Source organism: Gastrolobium bilobum, unplaced genomic scaffold (assembly GCF_033153095.1).
Source record: "Gastrolobium bilobum isolate Gb01-03AN ecotype WA unplaced genomic scaffold, APGP_CSIRO_Gbil_v1 utg1911, whole genome shotgun sequence".
Lineage (NCBI taxonomy): Eukaryota > Viridiplantae > Streptophyta > Magnoliopsida > Fabales > Fabaceae > Gastrolobium > Gastrolobium bilobum.
In genome coordinates, this window is record NW_026899599.1 from 16,816 (window position 1) to 39,697 (window position 22,882).

The 22,882-nt window shown below is 33.5% G+C and overlaps 1 protein-coding gene and 1 long non-coding RNA gene across 2 annotated transcripts; both read left to right on the plus strand.

Annotated features, from left to right (window-relative positions):
• The first annotated feature begins 15,693 nt into the window (after positions 1-15,693).
• LOC133291838 (protein LIGHT-DEPENDENT SHORT HYPOCOTYLS 6-like) lies at positions 15,694-16,649 on the plus strand. Its single transcript, XM_061490168.1, has one exon. It carries the CDS (start codon positions 15,931-15,933, stop codon positions 16,579-16,581), a length of 651 nt encoding a protein of 216 aa, XP_061346152.1. The 5' UTR covers positions 15,694-15,930; the 3' UTR covers positions 16,582-16,649.
• Positions 16,650-17,088: 439 nt separating this feature from the next.
• On the plus strand, positions 17,089-22,185 carry LOC133291836 (uncharacterized). The gene is made up of 5 exons (XR_009748842.1): positions 17,089-17,145; positions 18,153-18,190; positions 21,653-21,766; positions 21,919-22,012; positions 22,105-22,185. It is a non-coding gene; the product is annotated as an uncharacterized LOC133291836 (long non-coding RNA).
• Positions 22,186-22,882: the final 697 nt, after the last annotated feature.

Here is a 22,882-nt window from a genome sequence, read left to right on the forward strand (position 1 = left end):
AAAAATCATTTATTTTAAAGATCTTATACTCTTCCATACACATTTTTTTTTGGGATACATCCTTACAATTAATTTTTCAGATAAAGAGGAAAAACAGAAAAAAAAATGAAATTAATTCAATTTTTTTTTTTAAATTAATAAGTGACTAGTTGTAAAAAATAAATACATAAATTTAAATAACATTATTATTTCCGTTTTGTGAAAAGTGAAACTGAGGTTAATGACTTAGGGCATATTTGGTGCATAGTATATGATAAGGCGTGATAGTATAAGTATAAGACCTGATTGTATAAGACATGATTAAATTTTAATACTATCAAGCGTTTGGTATGGTATTGTATAAGATAATATCCTTCAATATTTTAAAAATTAATATATTAAAAATAATTATTTTTATATATTAATATTGAAATGATATATTAGTTCTTGAGAATTGTACTTGTAAGCAATATTAAAATATCAACCACTTATCAGGCCTAATCTCACCCCTTTAGGCCTGATTAAGTTATACATCATTTTGATGTATTAAGGGGTTCTGGTATATAAGCTTATATATATTATACGATAGTCATACCAAACAACTAAAAATGTCATATACTATCAAGTCTTATAAATCACACTAGTCTTTAATGTAATTTATTATTACTTTTTCTACAATGTAAGTATAACTTGCAATTTATGTTGTTGTAGGCTCGATGTCATTTCAATTGTTCCAATTGGCCCAATCTGTCAAATACTAACGTTATAGTTCCGAGAAAAACTAACCATCGAATTTGATGTTTCCTTTTATTTAAAAAACAATAACTTTTTTAGAATTAAAAGACAAATATAAAAAAAAATATGAATAAAAAGAAAAAATAATTTTATTTTTAATAAAAGAAAACACCAAATTTGATGGTCCCAATAAATTGAGATTTTTCTCCGAAGTCGCAAACAAGCCTTCCCTAATTTAGCATGTTACAGTAAATCCAAGTACAAATTCTTTTTCTGGCAGCTGTTCTCAATAAAGTGTTCTTGACTTCTTGTGGGGCTACCCGCTTCCTTAATTAGGACCAAGACATTCCATATTTCCATGCAAGGTGTTACAAAATAGGTTATTCATTTCTGATGTAACTGTTGATAAAAAAGTTTGCAGTAAATATATTTACATAAGATACAAAGTCGGATTCTTAAATTAAAAAAAAAAAATCCAAGATACGAAATCGAATTCTAGTGAAAATAAGTGTTGTTGCAAATTTTCTGATCTGCAACAACATAAGAACTATTGAAGCCTACAAAATAAGATAAAAACGAAGGGTTTTTTTCCTGAGTGAAATTATTTTCAGTTTATTATTGATGGTTGGAATAAAAGTAATATACAAATATCTATATATACATATTTGACATGGAATTAAGCTTTGAAAGTTGATATCAAACTATAACCCCGTGAATTAATGATTATTATTTATTAGAAATCAAATTTATTAATTAATTATTAATTCACAATAAATGATAATTGTTGATTGAAAAATTAATAGTTATAATTTGACACCGGTGTCAAATGATCCTATCACATATATAATACGAGATAGGATCATTTGACACCGGTGTCAAACTTTAAAATTTGACTTCAAATCCTAACTTTAGATTTCCGTCAATCAACGGTTTTCATTTATTTGGAATTAATATTAATTAATAAGTTTGATTGATGGAAATAATAACCGTTGATTAGAGGAAATCAATTGTCTAGATTTGGTGTCAAATTTTAAAATTTAACACCGGTATTAAAAGATCTTGCCTATATATATACAAAAAAATATTTTATTTTTTAAAAGGACCTAAGCTATATCCTTTCCCTCCCATATAACTATGTATTTCGGGAAGTACATAATTATATATAATATTAAAGTTATTATTTTTTTTTACTTTACACGTCCGCCGATAGTTTCTGAATAGAGAAAAGAGTATATATAACTTTACTATTATAACTATTAGAAAAATATTTCTGTAGTTAATGCAGATAAGTTATCTGCATTTACTTCTAAAACGACGTCATTTTGGAATTGAAAGATTAGAAAATTATAATTATAAAGATTATAATAACCCTAAAATAAATTAAAATTACAAAAACACCATGATATTCGTCCCAAAACGACGTCGTATTGGATTTACTGCAGATAACGTATCTGCAATAACTGCAGAAAAAACGAATCCTATAACTATATACTCCTCGAAGTACATAATTATAAAGGGGTAAAATGACATAATTTAGGTCCTTTAAAAGGACAGACTATTTTTTCATATATATATATATATATATATATATATATATATAAGGTTATATTTACAAACTCTTACAAACTATATTATGTCTTACCGGTCATATTTCAATCAAGAGTGTATGACCGGTCATACTTAGTGTAATTTGTAAAAAGTTTGTAAACAGATCATTTCTCTATATATATATAAACTCATATTTTTATTAAAAAAATTATTTAAATCAAAATACAATCACATTAATATTTTAACATGAAATTACATATAACTATTTTTTGGGGTCTTTTTTAAGCATCCCCAAATTGAATATGAGACTAATTTCGTCCTAAGTACAGATTAAGACTAGCTAGCATTACGTATGAAATTACGGGTAACTTTTTACTCCTTATGCAACTATTAAAAAATATAAAATATGTCAAGCTCCTTTAGTTTTGCAAAATGATCCCCATTTAAATAAAAAAAGCAAAAGATATTAATTAAAAATAATAGAAATAGAAATTATTCTCATATGCTACTTTTTATTTACATAAATTTTTACATCAAATTTCTACACATCGATTCATTCAGGTATAAGACCCAGACTCAACTAAAGGAAAAATCATTTTGCTTTAAACAAATAAATAACAGAAAATAAATGTTAATGGTGTCTTAGGATACGTTTTGGAGTTTCAAGAAGAAAGATTAATAATAGAATGATAAAGTTCAATGGTAAAAATTTACAGGTCTAATTTACAAAAAAAAAAAAAAAAAAAAAATTACTGGTCTATTTGTACCCAAAAAAATAAAATGAAAATGTTTACTAGTCTATTATTTTAGATTTTCCTAAGAGAACGTTGGCGAACTAGTACATTTCAATACCCCTTACTCGAAAGTATAAGAAATTGTAGAGCTAGTTGGAGACAGGGTGATCAGATTTGCCGTCATCTCTATTTTATTACTTAATTAAAAAAATCTTAAATTAAACAAATAGGTCCTTTTTTAATCACTCTACTCTATGATTGTCTCCTATTCTATATTAATCTTAACCTAGTTTTTTCTCTTGTTTCTTAAGAGTCAATGAATGGTAAATGGACGTTCTAATATCATTCAGAAAAAAAATGAATGGTAAATGAAAAGGAAATTAGAGAAAGAAAAAAGAAAAAGAGAGACATCATTAATTGGAGGCATTGAATGCTAGTCTACCCCTACTAAAAAATCAAAAGAATACAAAACAATGTGGGGCTCGCCCTAATAGTTATAAGAGGAGTTTTGAAAAAAGAAAAATGAAGAAAGAATCCAGCCAGCGTAATTTTGCTTCTTTTAACCTAACAACGGACACGGCGTTTTAAAAAAAATTTGGGTGTCGGACACGTGTCCGACATGGACACGCTTCGACACGCGGTTAACATTTGGAGACACGTGGTCAATTCTCTGACATATTTTTTTGACACGCAGTCAATTTTTTTTGACACGCGGTCAACGTTTGGACACATTTTTTTTAATCTTAATTTTATTTTGTTAACTAAATATAAAAGAAATAATTTATAAATTAATTTTTTTCTGTTATGAAATTTGACATGAAAAATTAACAAAGTACGAAAAATTATTTATATTTATATTTATGTTATGAAATTTAAATATTTGATTGGATATATGACTTATTATGGACTCTTATATGTATTAAATATAAATTATATTATATATATTAAAAAATTTATTTAATATCAAAACGTGTCCCAATGTGTCAAAATATGACATTTTTTAGAATTAACGAGTCGGCGTGTCGTGTCGTGTCCCGTGTCCGTGTCCGTGCATCCTAGCTTTTAACCATGGAAAAGTCACCGACCAAAAACATAAAACTAAATATATTTATTTATTTATTTTTAATATTTTATCTAATTTAAAATAAATATCATTTAAAAAGTTTTGATATTGTATTTTTATAAATACATCCAATTTGAACAGCTGACTCGGAAGGGTTAGGATGAGCCATGCCCCTAAATTTCATATAAATTTTTATCTTAAATTTTCATTCAGACTTGAAAGAATAACTGTTGAGACAGCTATTATCTAACTGATTCCGTGAATCTAACTAGTCGGTTGAAATTGATTTAGTTCAATTTCTAGTTATTCATAGTGTAAGGACCAGTATATATATGTATGCATCCACTATTATAGACAGTAGATTGTACAATTCATTTCTTGTATATAGAGAATACGTTTTCTCCTCTCTTTCTCTTTGTATCTCCTCTTTTTTTCTTTCTTTCTTTCTCTTTATGCTATTGATACCTTTCATGGCATCAGAGCTTCTTGATCCATGGAGTCCGAAAATGCTTCTGCACAGGCTACACAGCCTACATATCACACCTTCTTTAATTCTGTTTCTTTCAAATTAGATGAAGGAAACTTTCTTCCATGGAAGCAACAAGCTATGACAATCATAAAAGGATTCAACATGCAAAGATTCATTAATGGTGAAGTTGAACAATCTGCAAAACAATAAGATCAGCTCCTCATGTCACAGTTACTAGCCTCGATGTCAGAATCCTTGCATACAAGGATGGTAGGATGCGATTCTTCTTTTCAGATCTAGAGCAAGCTTAACGAATTCTGTACTTCTAAAACTTGTGCAAAGGTAAAACAGCTAAAGATTCAGCTTAGAAACACCAAGAAAGGCTCCTCAGTTCCAAAATACTTGCTGCAAATCAAGAAGATAGTGGATTCATTAGCAGCACCAAGCTCTTCGATTTCTTCAGATGAACAGATTGATGCAATCCTTGATGGTATTGGTGAAGACTATGATCTATTTATCACATCAATTACCTCATGAACTAATCTATATACGGTTGGAGAAATTGAAGCTTTGCTTATGGCTCAAAAGGAGCGTATAGAAAAACACAAGAAAAGCAATCTTAGTGCGCTGCAAGCTAATGTAGCTCAGATGAACATCAGAAAACCTTATGGCCATACTGTTGGTAGGGGTTTCAATTTTAACAGAGGGCGTCCATTCAATGTTAGAGGTTGTTTTGGCTAAAATGGACCTAGATCTACTCAACAATTTGGTAAACCACAATGTCAAGTGTGTGGTAAATTTTGTCACATAGCCTTTGAGTGCTACAATAGATTTAATCAAGGCTATCCAAATCCTTTTCAGCACCAACAAAGATCAGAACTTGGAGAATCATCCAATTCAAGAATTCAAGCAAATGTTGCAGTTGCTAGCACATCATCTTTTCAATATGATACCTCTGGCTACTTCACTACCTTTGATCTAACTTGGTGTCCAAATTTAGGTGCATCAAACCACTTTACACCTGATGAATCGAACCTGGTTTCAAAGTCCATCTATAAAGGCTAAGAAACTGTTCGAGTAGGTAATAGTGCAGGTATGAAAATTGAACATGTTGGTCACTCTTTGTTACATTCTCCATCAAGTTCATTGTCTTTTCCATTAAATAACCTACTTCATATTCCTAGTTTGTCAAAGAACCTTCTCAGTGTTTCACAATTTGCTAAAGATCATGATGTCTTCTTTGAATTTCATGCTAACAATTGCTTTGTTAAATCCTAGTCTACCAAGGAGATACTTCTCCAAGGAAAGCTTAAAGGTGGTTTGTATGCTTTTGAAGGTGTAACATCCCCGTCTCGAGTCGGTTCAATTAACATACATATGATAAAACAGAAAACAGCGGAAGACTTAACTTATGAAAATACGAGCTAACTTTTTCTTTTTCTTTTTAAATTCTCATTCGTCGTAAACGAAAATCGGACAGAGTTTCCTCTATAAATCGGACAACTGGGGATTTTCCAATCCCACTCAGAAGCATTTCCTGATAAACAGTTTATACAAATATAATCAAATGCTCATCCATGGGCGCATACATAACTTGGCTCAGTGCCACTATATCTAACAGCATGCAATCCAACACGTAAACATATTTGAATACTACATCATCATATAACGTGTCTGAATATTGAAATGTACATGCATCAAACTGACAGACATGTACAAAACATATACAGGCCATATGCAAAATAAAGGATCAATGTCATGATCCATCACAGGCGAAAATATAAAATGACATGAATATACTTCCAAAAAGTAGTAGCCTACAGCCACTCAAAATCTGATCCGTCAACTGCCTCAGCCACGTGTCGCGCCTCTGCCTAGTGAGGACTCACCGGGAATCTGGGCACCTGAAAATATGTCCCCAACGAGGGGTGAGATTAGAAATATCAATAAGCTCCAGGTTTATAAAGAATTCTCCATACCCCTGGCTTACTCCTGCATGAAAGTCAGATACAAAGTATACAAATACAACATATAACAGATATTATAACAGAACAGAGCATATATCCATATCATATCAGAGATGTGCGCCGTCATTCCAAAGGGAGGACCCCAAGCGAAAATCAACGCACGTGTTCCCGAGGGAGGACCCCAAAGCGGAACCAGACATATCAGAGATGTGCGCCGTCATTCTCAAGGGAGGACCCCAAGCGGAAATCAACGCACGTGTTCCCGAGGGAGGACCCCAAAGCGGAACCAGACATATCAGAGGCGTACACCATTAGTCCCGAGGGAGGATCCCAAAGCGGACATCAGGGTACTATACAATCAATGGCCAGAGATTGTTACAGAAATCATGTTTCAGAAGTCATATCAGAGCAAAACATATCATGTTATCAAATAACTCTATATGAATGCATCTATACAAAGCATCTAAATCACAGTCATACAGTCCAACCATAGTTCACTAACCATCGTGGAGCACTCAAGCAGGAAAAGACTCCTTAAACATAGAGCTTACCTCTTGAAGCTTTACCAATACGCTTACTTGTTGCACAAGTTACTTATATGTCTTTAAGAGATTCCGATCCTTTTTAGTCTCTAGGTACACCTAGAGCAAGAATCCACAAATACAAATCAATAAAATGCTATCATGCCTAGACTTTCCATAAGGCATACATTTTATCGCTTATCTTCCTTTCTTTATACTTTTGCCAATGTTATGCCAATACACAAGTCTAGACCACCTTATACTCATTAGCATTCTTTAATTTTAATCAAGTATTCACTTGAGAATTTTCAATATCATTCATGCCATTTTACTTCAAAAGCCGCGGACATACCCTTAGGAAATCAAAGTATTTTTCAACCATTTTTCAAGTCATTTTACTTCTTAACTCATCAATTTTATACAATGAATTATAACACATTTTATTTACAATAAAATGTAACAAAATATACCCCTATACCACCCTCTAGGTCGAACACTACAAGGACATAGACAAAGGTTCTTTTTCTTCACTTACATGTAACTTACACATACAAATGCATGTTTTCATAAGGTTCCAGCTTAATTTTTGGAGCATAAAGTCCCTCCAAAGCCCCACAAGGCCTAAACCTAAGGGCATATTTCATATAATTTTTCCCACTTTGGCATTCTCACTAATTTATCAAATTTCCACTTAATTCCTACACATTAAACCTTCCTAATACTTAAGATAAAATTTTTGCACAACAACCTACTCTTCACCTATGATGGCCGAACATGTAGAGGAAAGCATAGGATTTTTTTCTAATTTTTTTACATACATACAAATGCTTATTTTCATTTCTTAAATCCAAGACATCAAAGATTCATCATTAGATCAAAGTTTAATACACAATGCTTTCCTACCAAAACATACTCATAACTTTTATAACTTAAATCATCAAAATAATACCATGGAAATAGAGGTTCATTACCTCCAAAAGCTTATACAAGGTCTAGAAGGTGACCAACAAGCAAGACTCCACCAAAAACCCCTTTTTTCACCTTGGATGAATAGTAATCCGAAAATGGAGTGATGAATATCTCCCTCCACAAACGAAATCAGCTCAAATGGAGGGGTGGAATAGCTTCCTTGGATGATTTCCTATGAGATTGGTATATTGGGTGAAAGATTTGGTGGAATATTGGAGGAGAAATCAAAGAAGCAAAAACCAAAACCCTCACCCCCCCTTCCATAGCTGCCGATCGGCCCCAAGGAGAGAGAAAAGAGTGTTTTTCTTTGAGTGAATAGTGATCACATAAGTCACTTATGTTTTATAGCACATGTGGCTTTTACCTGGGTATTTTTCTTTCGCGTATATTCACTTAAACTAACCCGGAACTAACTCAAGGCTACAAATATATTTTTATTTTTCTAATATCATTTACATTAATTTTTTATTTTCTAAGGAACAATATTCATAATTCACAATATGGTTTTTGCACCGTTTTTGACGAAATGCACTGTGAATCACTAATTGTACTTCATTTACTTATGAAACTTAAAACTTATAAACTTATCATTTTCTTGGGCCTATATTGACTTGCTTGGCATATATTGGACTTTTTTATTCTTATTTCATCAATTATTTATTTCTGGACTCTACCGGTTGCTTAAACAGCAGTACAAAATACCCGGTAGAAACACTATTCACGAGATTTTCACGGAAAGTGCCAGACTATACAATTTTTCGTTCTGAACTCATATTTGTCGTTAGAATTATCAAATTATGTCTCTAAAATTATTTTGCTCTTTTAAGCTCTACCGGTTAATTCACAAACTGTAAATTCTCTGGCAGAACGCATTGTTCATAACATAGTCATGATTACAGTCAAAATACTCGGAATCACTCACTGAATTTAATTATGGCATTTAAATCCTTAAATTAAATCTCTAATTAAGATTTACCATTTAGGGTCATTATAGAATGAGCACCAGTGCTTCCAGCTCCTAAACACTGCCTTTCAAGTTTAAACAGAAGCTAGTATTGATACAAATAAATGCACTCAAATCTTGAGTTATGGCATAGTAGACTAGGACATGCTTCCTTTTCCACTATAAAATCCATCCTTACACAATGTAAAATTCCTTTTTCAAAATGCTCAAAAGACTATATGCAGTGTTTGTTGTATGGGCAAAATGCACCAATTGCCATTTTCACATTCTGTTAATATATACAACAGTCCTTTAGAACTTGTATATTCTGATATTTGGGGTCCAGCTCCGGTAGAAAGCATTCATGGCTCACGATATTATATATGTTTTGTAGATGCTTACAGTAGATTTACTTGGGTCTATCCTATTCGAGTGAGATCTCAAGTTATTTCCTTATTCCCTAAATTCAAAGCCATGGCCAAACTCCAACTTAACATCAAACTCAAAGCACTACAAACTGACAATGCCAAAGAATACCTAGCACTTAAGCCAATTCTTCAAACTCACGACATCATTCATCGATTATCATGCCTATACGTTCACCAACAAAATTGTACCCCTGAGCGCAAGCATAGACATGTGGTTGAAACAGGCTTAGCAATGCTTGCTGTTTCCTTTTTACCTCAAAAATTCTGGGAAGATGCTTTACATTATCATCAGTTATAATCAACATGCTTCCCTATCCAAATCTTGGTCACATCTCTCCCTATCAATTACTCTTCGGGAAATAGCCTGACTATTCTTTCTTGAGAATTTTTGGTTGTACTTGTTATCCATATCTTAGACCCTACAAAACTCACAAACTTGACTACAAATATGCCAAGTCCACTTTCTTAGGCTATAGCCATTGCCATAGAGGCTATAAGTGTCTTACACCTAATGGAAAAATCATAATCACACGACATGTTCTTTTTTATGAACACAATTTTCCCTTCCAATACCCCTCAGTCACACAATCACATGTTCTTGCACCTCCTCTGACAAGTCATGTTCCATTTGTTCCTAATGTCAATAATTCATTAGCATTGAGTGACTCACATGTTGCAATTTCTACTAACCCCACTAACAAAAATTTCTCTCCTAAATCATATATTTCAAGCACATCTTGCAGGTCCAATACAATTGTAGCTCCCCTAGCAGTACCACATATTACAGATGCCTCAATAAATTAGCATCCCATGATCACAAGAGCAAAGGCTGGTGTCTTCAAGGCTCACATCTTCACTGTTTCTTTGGAACCTACCTCTATGACTGAAGCTTTAGCACAACCCCATTGGCTTCATTCCATGCAAGATGAATATGTAGCCCTTATGAAAAATAAAACGTGGACTCTTGTTTCTTTACCTCCTGGCGTGTGAAATATAAGATCCATTCTCAAACACAAAGCAAGACTTGTTGCAAAAGAATTCCACCAACGTGAAGGATTTAATTATGCTGAAACCTTTAGCCCTGTTATCAAGCATGTCACCATTCGTATCATTCTTACACTTGCTTTTTCTCAAAGGTAGTCAATTAGACAAATTGATGTTAACAATGCATTCCTCAATGGTGATCTTCGTGAGGAGGTCTTCATGACACAGCCAGCAGGATTCACTTCAGATAATTCTACTCTTGTTTGTCGCTTAGACAAAGCTTTATATGGTCTCAAACAAGCCCCTCATGCATGGTTTGAGAAACTCAGCAGTACACTTACACGCCTTGGTTTTCATGCCACCAAGTGTGATTCTTCCCTCTTTGTATCGTTCAACAACTCTACCACCACATATGTCTTGATCTATGTAGATGACACTTTAATAAATGTCTCCTCCTCCACTGTGATCTTTTCTCTTGTCCAATCTCTTAATTCTGCATTTTTCTCAAGGACTTAGGACCACTTCACTATTTCCTTGGCATCAAATCCAAGTCCTTATCCAGTGGTGCACTACATCTGTCCCAGTCAAAATATATTGATGATTTACTCACCAAAGCAGGCCTATCTAATTGTAAACTAATGCCAACTCCAATGGTGTCTGGTTTAAAACTTTCTGTTCGTGATGGCAGCACATTTGACAACCCTTTTCTTTATCGTTTGATAATAAAAGCTCTACAATATGCCATATGTAATGTCTAGCTGCCTCAAGAATCAATGACTGTCCCCACGAACTAACACAAGACTTTTCGGCGTGCATTGTCCTCACTCGTAGACTTCTTGGGAAAATTTCCTATGAGGTCACCTATCCCAGGATTGCTCCAAGTTAAGCATGCTTAACTATAGAGTTCTTCCGTTATGGGCTACCGAAAAATACATGCATCTTGTTATTCTAGGTAGTACCAATTAATTATTATAAGTTATCCCTAACTATACAATTGTATACTTGTACAGTCTCTGGAATCTCTCTCTTTCGGGTGTTGATTCGATTCATTCATGTACTCTTTCGGCTTGAAAGCCTGCCAGGATACGCTACTCCTCGCCCTCATCTGCCCACCGGAATGTCACACCACAATTACGCGTCTAGACATCACTTTCTCAGTTAATAAAGTGTGCTAATTCATGCACCACCCACTGGACTTTCATTGGAAGGCTGTTAAGCGCATCCTGCGCTACCTTCGTGGCACACCTCACATGGGTCTCGCCATTGCCCCTTCTTCTAAACCTCAACTCCTTACCTACTATAACTCTGATTGAGGATCTGATGTAAATGACGGATGCTCCACTTTAGGGTTTTGCGTCTTTCTAGGGGAGAATTTAGTGTCCTGGTCCTCTAAGAAGCAATCAGTGATGAGCCGTTCAAGCACTGAAGTAGAAGACATGTGTCTAGTTGCTACCAGAACTGAACTCACTTGGATCAAATCATTGCTATCAGAACTCAAAGTTTCCCCCTCTCATCCACCTCAGATTTTTTGTGACAATCTCAATGTTGTGCTCTTTACTGCCAACCCTCTATTTCACTCTCGCATAAAGCATTTTGAACTTGACCTACACTTTGTTCGTTAGAAGATACTCAATGGCTTAATTGTTGTTCAACACATCCCTTCAAGAAACCAGATTGCAGATGGTCTTACTAAGGTTGTGTCCCACTCTCAGTTTCTTAGAGACAAACTCACACTCTCGGTTCATTCGACGTTGAGTTTGCAGGGGATGAAAGAGTAACTGTTGAGTCAGCTATTACCCCTAACTAATTCTGTGAATCTAGCTAGTTGGTTGAAACTGATTTAGTTCAGTGTTTAGTTATTCATAGTGTAAGGACCAGTGTATATATGTAGGCATCCTCTGCTATAGAAAGTATATTGTACAATTCATTTCTTGTATACAAAGAACACGTTTTCTCCTTTCTTTCTCTTTGTATCTCCTCTTTCTTAATTTCTTTCTCTTTATGCTTATGATACCTTTCAGGACTTAAAATTTTAGGCATATCATGTTCTATCACACTTAGCGAGAAAGGTAATAGGGCAACTTGTTATTTAGCTTCTTTATCTTTCACTAGCGATATTATCTGAGTTGAGATGCATGCTTCAGCTATAAATATAATCTCATTATGTTTGATGTCATAAATTTGCCGTGTTGAATGAAAATTTGTTTCCTCTATAAGAAAAAATAAAACTTTCTAATGAGTAGTTGAATATATAGTAATTATTGAGTCAAAAAAATGTTTTAAAAGTTATTTAATATATCTAATGATAATGAAACGTGAGACAATTCACCAAATTATTATAAAAAGTAAATAAATACTGAAGTAATGTTACTATTTAAAGAACTAAGGGACATTTGATTAAACTTTCAAGTCTATGAGTTTAGAGGTGGTAAAGCGGGCAGCTCACCCCACCCCGTTATCAGCCTGACAAAAAGTGGGCTGATCCGGCCTGACCCATTTGGCAAGCGACCCTTAAGGCCAAACCCATTTTACATTAAAAAAAATACTGAATTGAGCGAGTTGGTGGGCTAGACAGGCAGAGCGGGTAAAACAACTCGGTTCGCTATGCTGAGCCCATTTTGTCACCTCTAATTTAAACCCAACCCACAATTGTTTTGGATTCAAGGATGAATTGATTTTAATTTTTTAAAACCAATTCTTATATTAAATTTTTGAAAAGGAAAAGCGTTTATTATTTTAAATGATACAACTTTTTTTTTATATGAAACGAAATCATTTTTGTGCATAATTGATAATTTTTTACCTTCTTTCTTCTTCATTTTCTCTCTCTTCCTAATTTCACGAAGAAGAGAGAATATAAAAAATCATCAAATTTACTTCAAACGATGTCGTTTCATCTAAAATGACACAAAATAATATCATTTAAAATTACATACACTTTTTCCTTTTTTAAATAATGCAAATGGCGTTATTCTTTCTTGTCCCCATTTCATTTTTTTATCTGTTTATATATTATTTATAACGACATTGATTTTAATTAAATTATGTAACTTTTATAAAATTCTGGGACTTATTATGTTGCCGCGTTTATTTAATATATGTGTTTATTAAGAACTTATCATGATTGTACAGGAAACATGAACTATATGTTTTATTTAATTTTTTTCTTTTTCTATGTTTATGTCTGTCTGTATTCGCTTGGAGGTTCTATCTAAATCCCAAACTTCCAAGAACTATATGTGTTGGAACTGTGCCTGTAAGAGTATAGAGAGGATTTCAACCTCAGACGATAAGCTTATGAAAGAAGAGATAAAAGAATATTCTAATTATATAATAAAATCATTATAATTTATAACAATCTTATCTAATTACATGCATATATCCAACCATTTGCAGATAAGTTTTTATTTTTGGTATGTAGTTTAAAAAAATAAAACAGGCTGAAGTGAGAATTACGTCTAGCTATGGATACCCATAATATTTTTTACATCACTGCAACATATATTGACATAGTACTAAGTACTAACTTATTATATGTGAAAATTAAGAATGGGGTTTGGTCCTTTTACAGATTCATCGTTTTATTTTCGCCCAATGCAGCAAAACATTTAAAGATACAAGTAAATGTATAAGAATCCCCTGTAATTCCCTACTTCTGCATTTTCTTTAAAAGACACTTTCCCTGAAATTACCAATTTTTGCTAATGAATTTTTTTTATCCTTTTGAATCTACCTGGTTTTGTAAAAGAAACGTAAAATTTTTAAATGTTTTTTTTTAAATTTTCAACAAATTTGTGGGGGTCTTAAACCTCCAGAAACAGAAACATTTGTGGGGGTCTGTCACCTCCAGAAAATATTTCAATAAATTGTGGCGTTGCACATAAAGACCCCACAAAATATGTTGTGACGTATGCCACAAATGTACTTTGTGGAGGTTAAAGACCCCCACAATATGAAAATATGACTCCCACAAAATGCTTGAATTTTTGTAGTGTCATATTTTTTAATTTATAATTTATTTGAGAATTAATATATGCTAGCTTATATAATAATTGTTAAGTTACTTTTTAGTTTATTTATGATTTATATTAATTTTAATAAAAAATTGATATAATAAATTTCTAATTTAATTTTGCGTCATTTATTTTAAGAAGTATTTTTTAAAAAAATATTTAAAATCCAGAAATTCAACCCAAATCAATTCATTTATCATTGGGTAAAATGAGATAATGATATATGAGGAAGGATCTGTTTATAAATTTTTTTAAATTTTTTTTACAAATTACACTATGTTCTCTCGAGAGAACATAGTATAACTAGTATTTTCTTTAAAGAATATAGTATAGTTTGTAAGAATTTGTAAATAAAAAAATTTGTATATATAACATGCCCATTGTACATAAAGCAAAAAAATTCTTTTAACTTATGTTACTTGTTGCTTGAATGAACGACTAACGGACACCTAAACCGAAGTACTTATTTGTCTCTTAAAATATTAATTATCAAGCCATTATGATTGGACCACTGGAGTGATTTTACAACTAGTCGCTTATTAATTATCCTTGTTGTATAATGCAAAACGAGATTTAAAAAATTCAAACAATGAAAAATGAGGATTTACAAGGCGGATTCATTGTTAAATTCAACATGGCCATGAAATATTTGACAACGTTAGGACCCTCCATATTTATTGCGCATACATAACATTGAATTAACACTCCACAGTCCACACTATAATATATCCGTGTTGAGGGTACACTCTCTAACTCAATCTTGGGATATAGCAAAAATAACCCAATAAGAAGAAAGCGTGCAGGAGAGAACAACCCTTGTGAGGTTGAGGAAGTGAGTGGCTGATCTGAGAGAAGGAGTTGAGAACCACCGTAGTGAATAGTATTCCTGTCACGTCAAGAAGGGCCCACATCATTTGAAATTGCCAAACACTGTACAAAATGCAAATAGCAATTCTCTTCAATATACTCCCACTCGGAATAAATTTTTGGTATTATTGCTGTATTAAGATTCAGTACATCTTATCAATGAAAGTATTATATATAAGAGGAGAAAAAAAAATTGACAGAAAAAAAAAAATTTAACTTACACATAATATTTTAATTGATGAGATACACCAGATCTTTAATAAATTAGTAATACCAAAATTTATTCCCCAGACTCCCCACGCACATCACCAATACAACTCTATTCACACCCTCTTCATTCTTTTTCATTCATTCACCTAAGCTTTTTTACGTCCCATCACCAATCTCTCTCTCTCTCTCTAAAATAATTCTCTCTCTCTTTTTCCTTTCTTTCCCTTTCTCGCTTCCCAAACCAAACCAAAGAAAACGCTCCACCCTCTCTCTCTCTCTCTCTCTCTCTAACAAAAAACTAGAAACCCTTTCCCGTGAAAACATTCACCGCAAACTCAAACAAACACTCATCACTCTCATTCACAAGTAGCCAAAAAAAAATTAAAAAACAAAAACATAATTTTCACCCGGATCACATAGATCACACAATAAACCACACATAGATATAGATATATACCTTAATTGAACCTACCCAAGTAACCTTAACGTTGTTGATCATCATGGACTCAGCATCAGAGGGTCCATCAGCTGCTGTTACAACAACTACAACCACACCTAAACCGGAGGGATCATCACCGGCGCCACCGCCTCCACCGAGCCGTTACGAGTCACAGAAGCGGCGAGACTGGAACACGTTCTTACAGTACCTTCAAAACCACAAGCCGCCATTGACGTTAGCACGGTGCAGTGGCGCGCACGTGATCGAGTTCCTAAAGTACCTCGACCAGTTCGGGAAAACCAAGGTTCACGTAACCGGTTGTCCTTACTTTGGTCACCCGAACCCTCCGGCACCGTGCGCGTGTCCACTGAAGCAGGCGTGGGGCAGTCTTGACGCGCTGATCGGGCGGCTCAGGGCGGCCTACGAGGAAAACGGCGGCCGCCCTGAGTCGAACCCGTTCGGCGCCAAAGCTGTTAGGATTTATCTCAGAGAAGTGAGGGAAAGCCAATCCAAAGCCAGAGGTATACCTTATGAGAAGAAGAAGCGGAAGAGAGTGAGTAGTAGTGGTGGCAACGGCGGCGGTGCTAACAGCGGTGCAGTTTCTATTGCTAGTGGTAGTGGCGGCGACGGTTGTGTTGGTGGTGTTGGTTCTAGTGCTAGTTTAACTTCTGCAACTGCTACAGATATTGTTACTACTACTACCACCGTATAGTGATTTTAATTTTAATAATTTTTTATTTAATTCTTCCCATTTTAATTTTTAAGGAAATTAATTGTGATTACGGCTTATAATTAAGTTACATATTTCTTAATTATGGCGATTTTCACCATCAACAAAATTTAGGTTTAATTTTTTTGTTTATTTTTATGTTGCTTTGTTGTAGTTGATCATATGGCACTTCCTAACTAGGTTTCTTATTTGATATGTTTTGCTTCTATTTTATTTGTTTATTTTGAACTTATTGTCATTCTATAAAACAGTGTAGCTAGATGGAAGGTAATCAAAGGAATTGACCCTTTCATTATGATTATAATCATTTTAGAAGGTAGAAATTACAGTTTAATTAATTGTTTCCCTTCTCATCCTTGACTTGTTTTAGTGGTGTTATTAGCTGCTACTAGAAAGAAGAATAAGAAGGTCTAACCCTTCTTTATGTAAGAGTACTACTACAACTCCGAGCAACACTGTTCATATGGTCCCCTGGGCTCAATCTATCAGCAATGATGCACACGTGCGCTTATCATTTTACAACATTTTTTTGCACTTCTGTTTCAGGTGCCTGCTTTGCAATTTGATTTAAGATTTTGTTTTTTCAGTTTTAGAATTTTGGCATATTTTCTGTTCGTTTCAGACCGAGGTAGGTTTTGAAATTTTAACTTTATTCACCATCTTCCCTCTACTGTATTATTCTCTCTCTCTCTCTCTCTCTCTCTTATGATACCTATAATTGACATTTGTTTCCGTGATAACAACACCTACTAAAAGATATTGCCTGCAAGCATCATTGAAAGAAAAAAAAAAAGGTGATCCCTTGTGATTGCTGCTCATATTTTATTTGGGTAAACAACACCAAGGTGTGAAAAGGACCATTAGCCAACCGATCCCTTACATTCTATATTTTTGTTTATATTATTCATTTGCATTATCATAACCCTTCTACAATGTATTGTGTTCTATTTTGTTATTATAACATAGATGTCAGACCCACCAGCCTATCCCAAACAAAACCTCATTTCTGAATTTTAATTTGGAATTTTTGGACCCATATCCACTAAAATCATGATTCATCCACTCAATGATAAAGTACGGAAATTATTTCTTTGTATTACTTTTTTGTTCTGTTCTTCTTTTTCTGGCATTATTTTTTTTTCCTTCTCTCTCCATAAAGAAATATTTATAGTTTAGCATTTTGATAGGAACTTTCGCTTTTTGGCCTTTTGTATAACCACATAATTTCGTATAGGGAACTTTATTTCTCACTTTCGTAATATTTTCTTTATTATGGGCTATGTCCACTTTAACCATTTTCGATTTCCCAAAAATCAAAAAAGAAAATTGGATATGTCCTTTCTTTTTTTAAAATTAATTAAAAAAAATCCCTCTTCTTAATTTCTTCCTCACTTCACTCCCTTCTCCTCTTTTTATTTCTTCATACTTTTACCCTATTGGCTATATGTGTAATCTCTCCCTGCTTTACCCTCAAAATATATCCAATACGATGAAATATGCATTGTCCATTGTTTTGTATTTATTTATGGGTTCGCTTTTTCTACTATCTACAGTGAGCTCAAAATGACGTTGTTTTGAGGCAGAAATCAAGGTATTTTTGTAATTATAATTTACTTCAGAGTTATAATAGTCTTTTTTATTATAATTTTTTAATTTTTCAACCCAAAACAATGTCGTTTTGAGAGCGAAGATAAATAACTTATCTACGTTCCTTTATTTATTTATTCATTCTACAATAAGTGGGTCAGAGTTCTGAACAGAATTAAGTGCAAAGGAGCCAATATCACAAGATTGATCAGGAGAAAGAGAATCCCACTTAGGTTCTGAATTTTTTGCCTCTTTTTGTCGCTACATAGAATGGCATTCATGTCTGTTATAGTAGCACTCTCTGCATTGGCCATAGCATCATGTACTTCATTTATGGGGTTTCTATGGTGGGTGGGATTTGTTTAGATCTAGAGATAGGGCAGGGTTGGTTTTTTTTTCCTTATACTCAAGGGTACCTGCTTCTTGTGATTGTCTGAGACAGAGACCATTTGAACAGTGTCATTATTGACGTTATGGTTTGGAAAAAGAATATATACTTGAAATTTTTGTATAGCTTTAGCCATAGCCAAAGAGGTCACCCCCACATGCTGTTGCTTATAGTCACAAAAAAATAAACGGACGATACAGTAACACGTGGGGTAGTGTCCCCAGCATGCAGCATTTTGAACCATATATTTACGTGCACATTTTGCCATCAGATCGGTGTGCACTTGTTGACAATTAATAGTAGTACCAAAATGGACAGGGGGATTACTTTTTGGGTCAAAAATTTCAAAATTGATAAGGGCCCCTACAACATTGTAATCATGTGATGATGTTAAAACTTGAGGAGGCATTTTGACTGATGTAATGCAAAAGCAGATACATTTCATCGGATTAATTCAAAACATGGAATGTATGTATTTAAGTTGTGCATCACTTGATGTGTGATTTGTATAAAATATAAGACGCATACATAGTATGTGTATGTTTAAGTTGCTTATACTGTATATACGTCTTGCATAGAGTAACATGTGATAGACATATATATTTTGATTTTTTTTACAAATCAGGTGATGCGCGATTTAAAGATGCATCATTAGCATTAAATTAGTAAATATTTTCTCAAAAGAATTAATCGGATAAATTGTCTCTGATTTCACATTATATAGGTCAAAAAGCATTAGGAGATCATCAAACATTATCTAATTGTTTTGCAACGGCCTCTGCTTTTTCTTTTTTCTTTTTTCTTTTTTCTCCTTTTTTTTGGGATAGTAAGTTTCAGGTCTTTTAGGTGTAAAACGCTGTCTTCTTATTATGACGCTGCCTTTGTCTGTGAGGTGATAGATTTTTCCACCCTCTGGTTCAGTTTTTGTGCTCGTGCTTGGATTTTTGAATGTGCATGTTTAGAGAAATGTTTTGCGGTGAGAATAAACGGCAAAAAATGGACTTTAATATATAATGACCCTAAAACCATTGAGGGACAAATAAGTAGAAAGATTGTAATTAATAACTCAAGCAATTGGAAAAACTTTAGCCAAATAAACAATAAGAGTATACATTTCTTACTTGTATTAGGGACAAATTAATATGAAATTAATCTAATATTCCCCAAGAAATTAGAGGAATAGATCTAATAATTGATAGGTTGGAAAAAGTGCCCCTTTTATTGGGGCGGACTTAATCATTTAGTGTGATTTTATTTGAATAATGATACCCCACACATTTACACAAACTACTTTATATTTATATTTTTATCTTATGATTATAATTGATTTTACCTTTGTTTTAATATTTACATTACAATTCTGCTAACTCACATTGATGTAATGTGCTATGTACTCATGAAAGTCACCTTTCACGAGTACAAAAGGCTCATTTTCTTATCCGTGGGTCTATATATGTCTGATGTCTCTATTACTTTTCTTTACATACATGTGAAATAAGAAAGGATTTGTTTACAATTTTTTTTTATAAATTACATTAAGTACGACCGGTCATACACTTTTGATTGAAGTATGACCGGTCATACTTAATGTAATTTGTAAGAGTTTTTAAACAAAAAATTTGTAAATATAACCTTCCTCGGTCATGTCAAATAAATAATCAAAATAATAAAAAAAAAAAACAATATCACAAAAATTATTAACTAATAAAATGAGCAAAGAGTTATACATGTGTTACTTCTGGTTGTTGTAAGCATGAAGTGTAGCTAATTAGTTAAAATCAAACTGACACTTGAATAAGAATTAATCCCTTGGACTGTAGAAACATCTTGTAGTTTTATTTTTATTTTATTTAAAAAAAAAACTTTCTTCTTTGTGTAAATAAGAATCATGATGTATTTGTATAACTGTGCTCAACTAGTTGTAACCATTTTTTTCTGAGTAAATACCATTTTTCGTCCCTGGAAATATTTGTGAAGCACAATTTAGTCCCTCGGTTTAAAAAAGTCACATTTCAGTGTTTCATCTTTGAAAAAAAGGGCCACGTTCGTCCTTCCGTTAGTTGGCATCTAACGGTGCACACGTGGACCGTTACTTTGCTGAGTCACCGTTAAGTATGCCAGCTTGGAAGTAAAACGACGCCGTTTTGAAGGTGCCTTATGTCTTGTTGGAGTTTTGAACAGCTGGAGGTCCTATTTGGTCCCTGACAAATTTATCGAGGCCCTATTTGGTCCTTAACACTAAAAAGTCACCATTGCAGCAAACCTTTCAAACCACCATTGCAGCAAACCAAGGCTTATGCTATTGGCAAGGCTTATGCTATTCGATCAGATTTCCCATTGGCCAAGGCTTATGCTCTGATTCAATAAAAAATGATGATGATAAAATGAAACTAAAGTCGAATAGAGTATTTGGTGAAGGAGAACTGCATTTCATCGCAGGAAAATCACATTGACTCAAATTATTGTACTTTTTCGTTAATGATTTGAACATCACAATCCACCACTAGCTGTTTGTGTCCAAAGAGGACGAGGAGCTCATCATATCGTGTACTCAACTTGCTCAAGTTTTGCATTGGCTGTGTAATAATGACAATAATATAAGAACCCACAATGAAACTTTTTTCCTCTATGAAGCAATATATTGTTTCATGCATCAAGGTTTAATTACAAAGGTTTCACTCTTACGACCTTTTAGAGGTATCACTTCTAAAAGAGTTCCTTGCAATTGCAAACAATGCATTAAATGAAAAGGGAAGAATGAGTTCTTTTTTCTTTTCTTTTCTTTTTTCATGTGTTCTCCTTTTTCATTAGACAACACTTTTATTGTTACTCAAGACAGTTGCCATGATTTTGGAAAGTGGTATTTTGTAAAAAAGAATGGTAAAAGTTTATTATTTATTATTTTTTCATAGATCGTTGCATCTGTTATCATCATGACAAAGCTTGAACATCCATGAAATTTGTGGGATTGTTTGCCTTGTGTTTTAGTTCTGTGCCAATATTATTGATGGTTGGTTGGATATATGAAGTATGAACTAGATATTAGATTGATACTTGAACAAGATTGTATATATTAAGGTACATAGACTGGACAGAGACTGCTCCGGCATTCTGGTGATGGGAAGGACACAGACAAGTGCTGCAGTTTTGCATTCCATCTTCCGCGAGAAAGCTTCCAGGGCGTCAGATGATGTGAGTGATAATTGTACTTTTTCATCAAATGCTTCATGCTGGCTGACCTGGATGATTTAACCTCCAGAGCATTGGTCTATTATGGTCACAATCTCAAGTTGCTATATCTGTTTCATTTTTTTCTGACCTTGTTCCATTTGATCCTTAAATAGATTGACACAAAAAAGAGAATCCTACAAAGAAGGTACTGGGCACTGGTCATTGGATGTCCTAGACGTTCAAAGGGGTTGGTTACTGCTTCATTGGGTAAGGTTGTATCCATATTGGCACTTCATATGTACTATAGAAAGCTCGTTATATATTGTAAAAGATTGTTGTAATCCTTTTTTTGGTTTCAGGTGGTTGTTGACAATGGGAAATCTGATCGAATAGCATAAGCCTTGGCCAATAGCATAAGCCTTGGTTTGCTGCAATGATGGTTTGAAAGGTTTGCTGCAATGGTGATTTTTTAGTGTTAAGGACCAAATAGGGCCTCGATAAATTTGTCAGGGACCAAATAGGACCTTCAGCTGTTCAAAACTCCAACAAGACATAAGGCACCTTCAAAACGGCGTCGTTTTACTTCCAAGCCGGCATACTTAACGGTGACTCAGCAAAGTAACGGTCCACGTGTGCACCGTTAGTTGGGCCGTTAGATGCCAACTAACGGAAGGACGAACGTGGCCCTTTTTTTCAAAGATGAAACACTGAAATGTGACTTTTTTAAACCGAGGGACTAAATTGTGCTTCACAAATATTTCCAGGGACGAAAAAGGGTATTTACTCTTTTTTTCTTAATCATGTCATTTTCAATACCCTTTATTGGGTGTGATTGTCTGCTCAATGACCTAGATTTTTAATTTCAATTTTGGTTCAAATAGGTTCTTGATAAATTTTAAGATAGAACACATCCATCTTCCATCTTTATAACTTCTAGAGTTTCGATGAACATTATATGCCCCTCAATCTATATTTTAATTTTTATAATAGCTTAAAAAATAAATAATAATAACGAGTCCATTATAATCGCTAAGTTTAAAGTATTATCATTTAAAGAGTGTTTAAAAGCAATTATAACTGTAAAATATGAAGTAATTATAATTTTATTTTTTATATTTATATAAGTTATTAAAAATG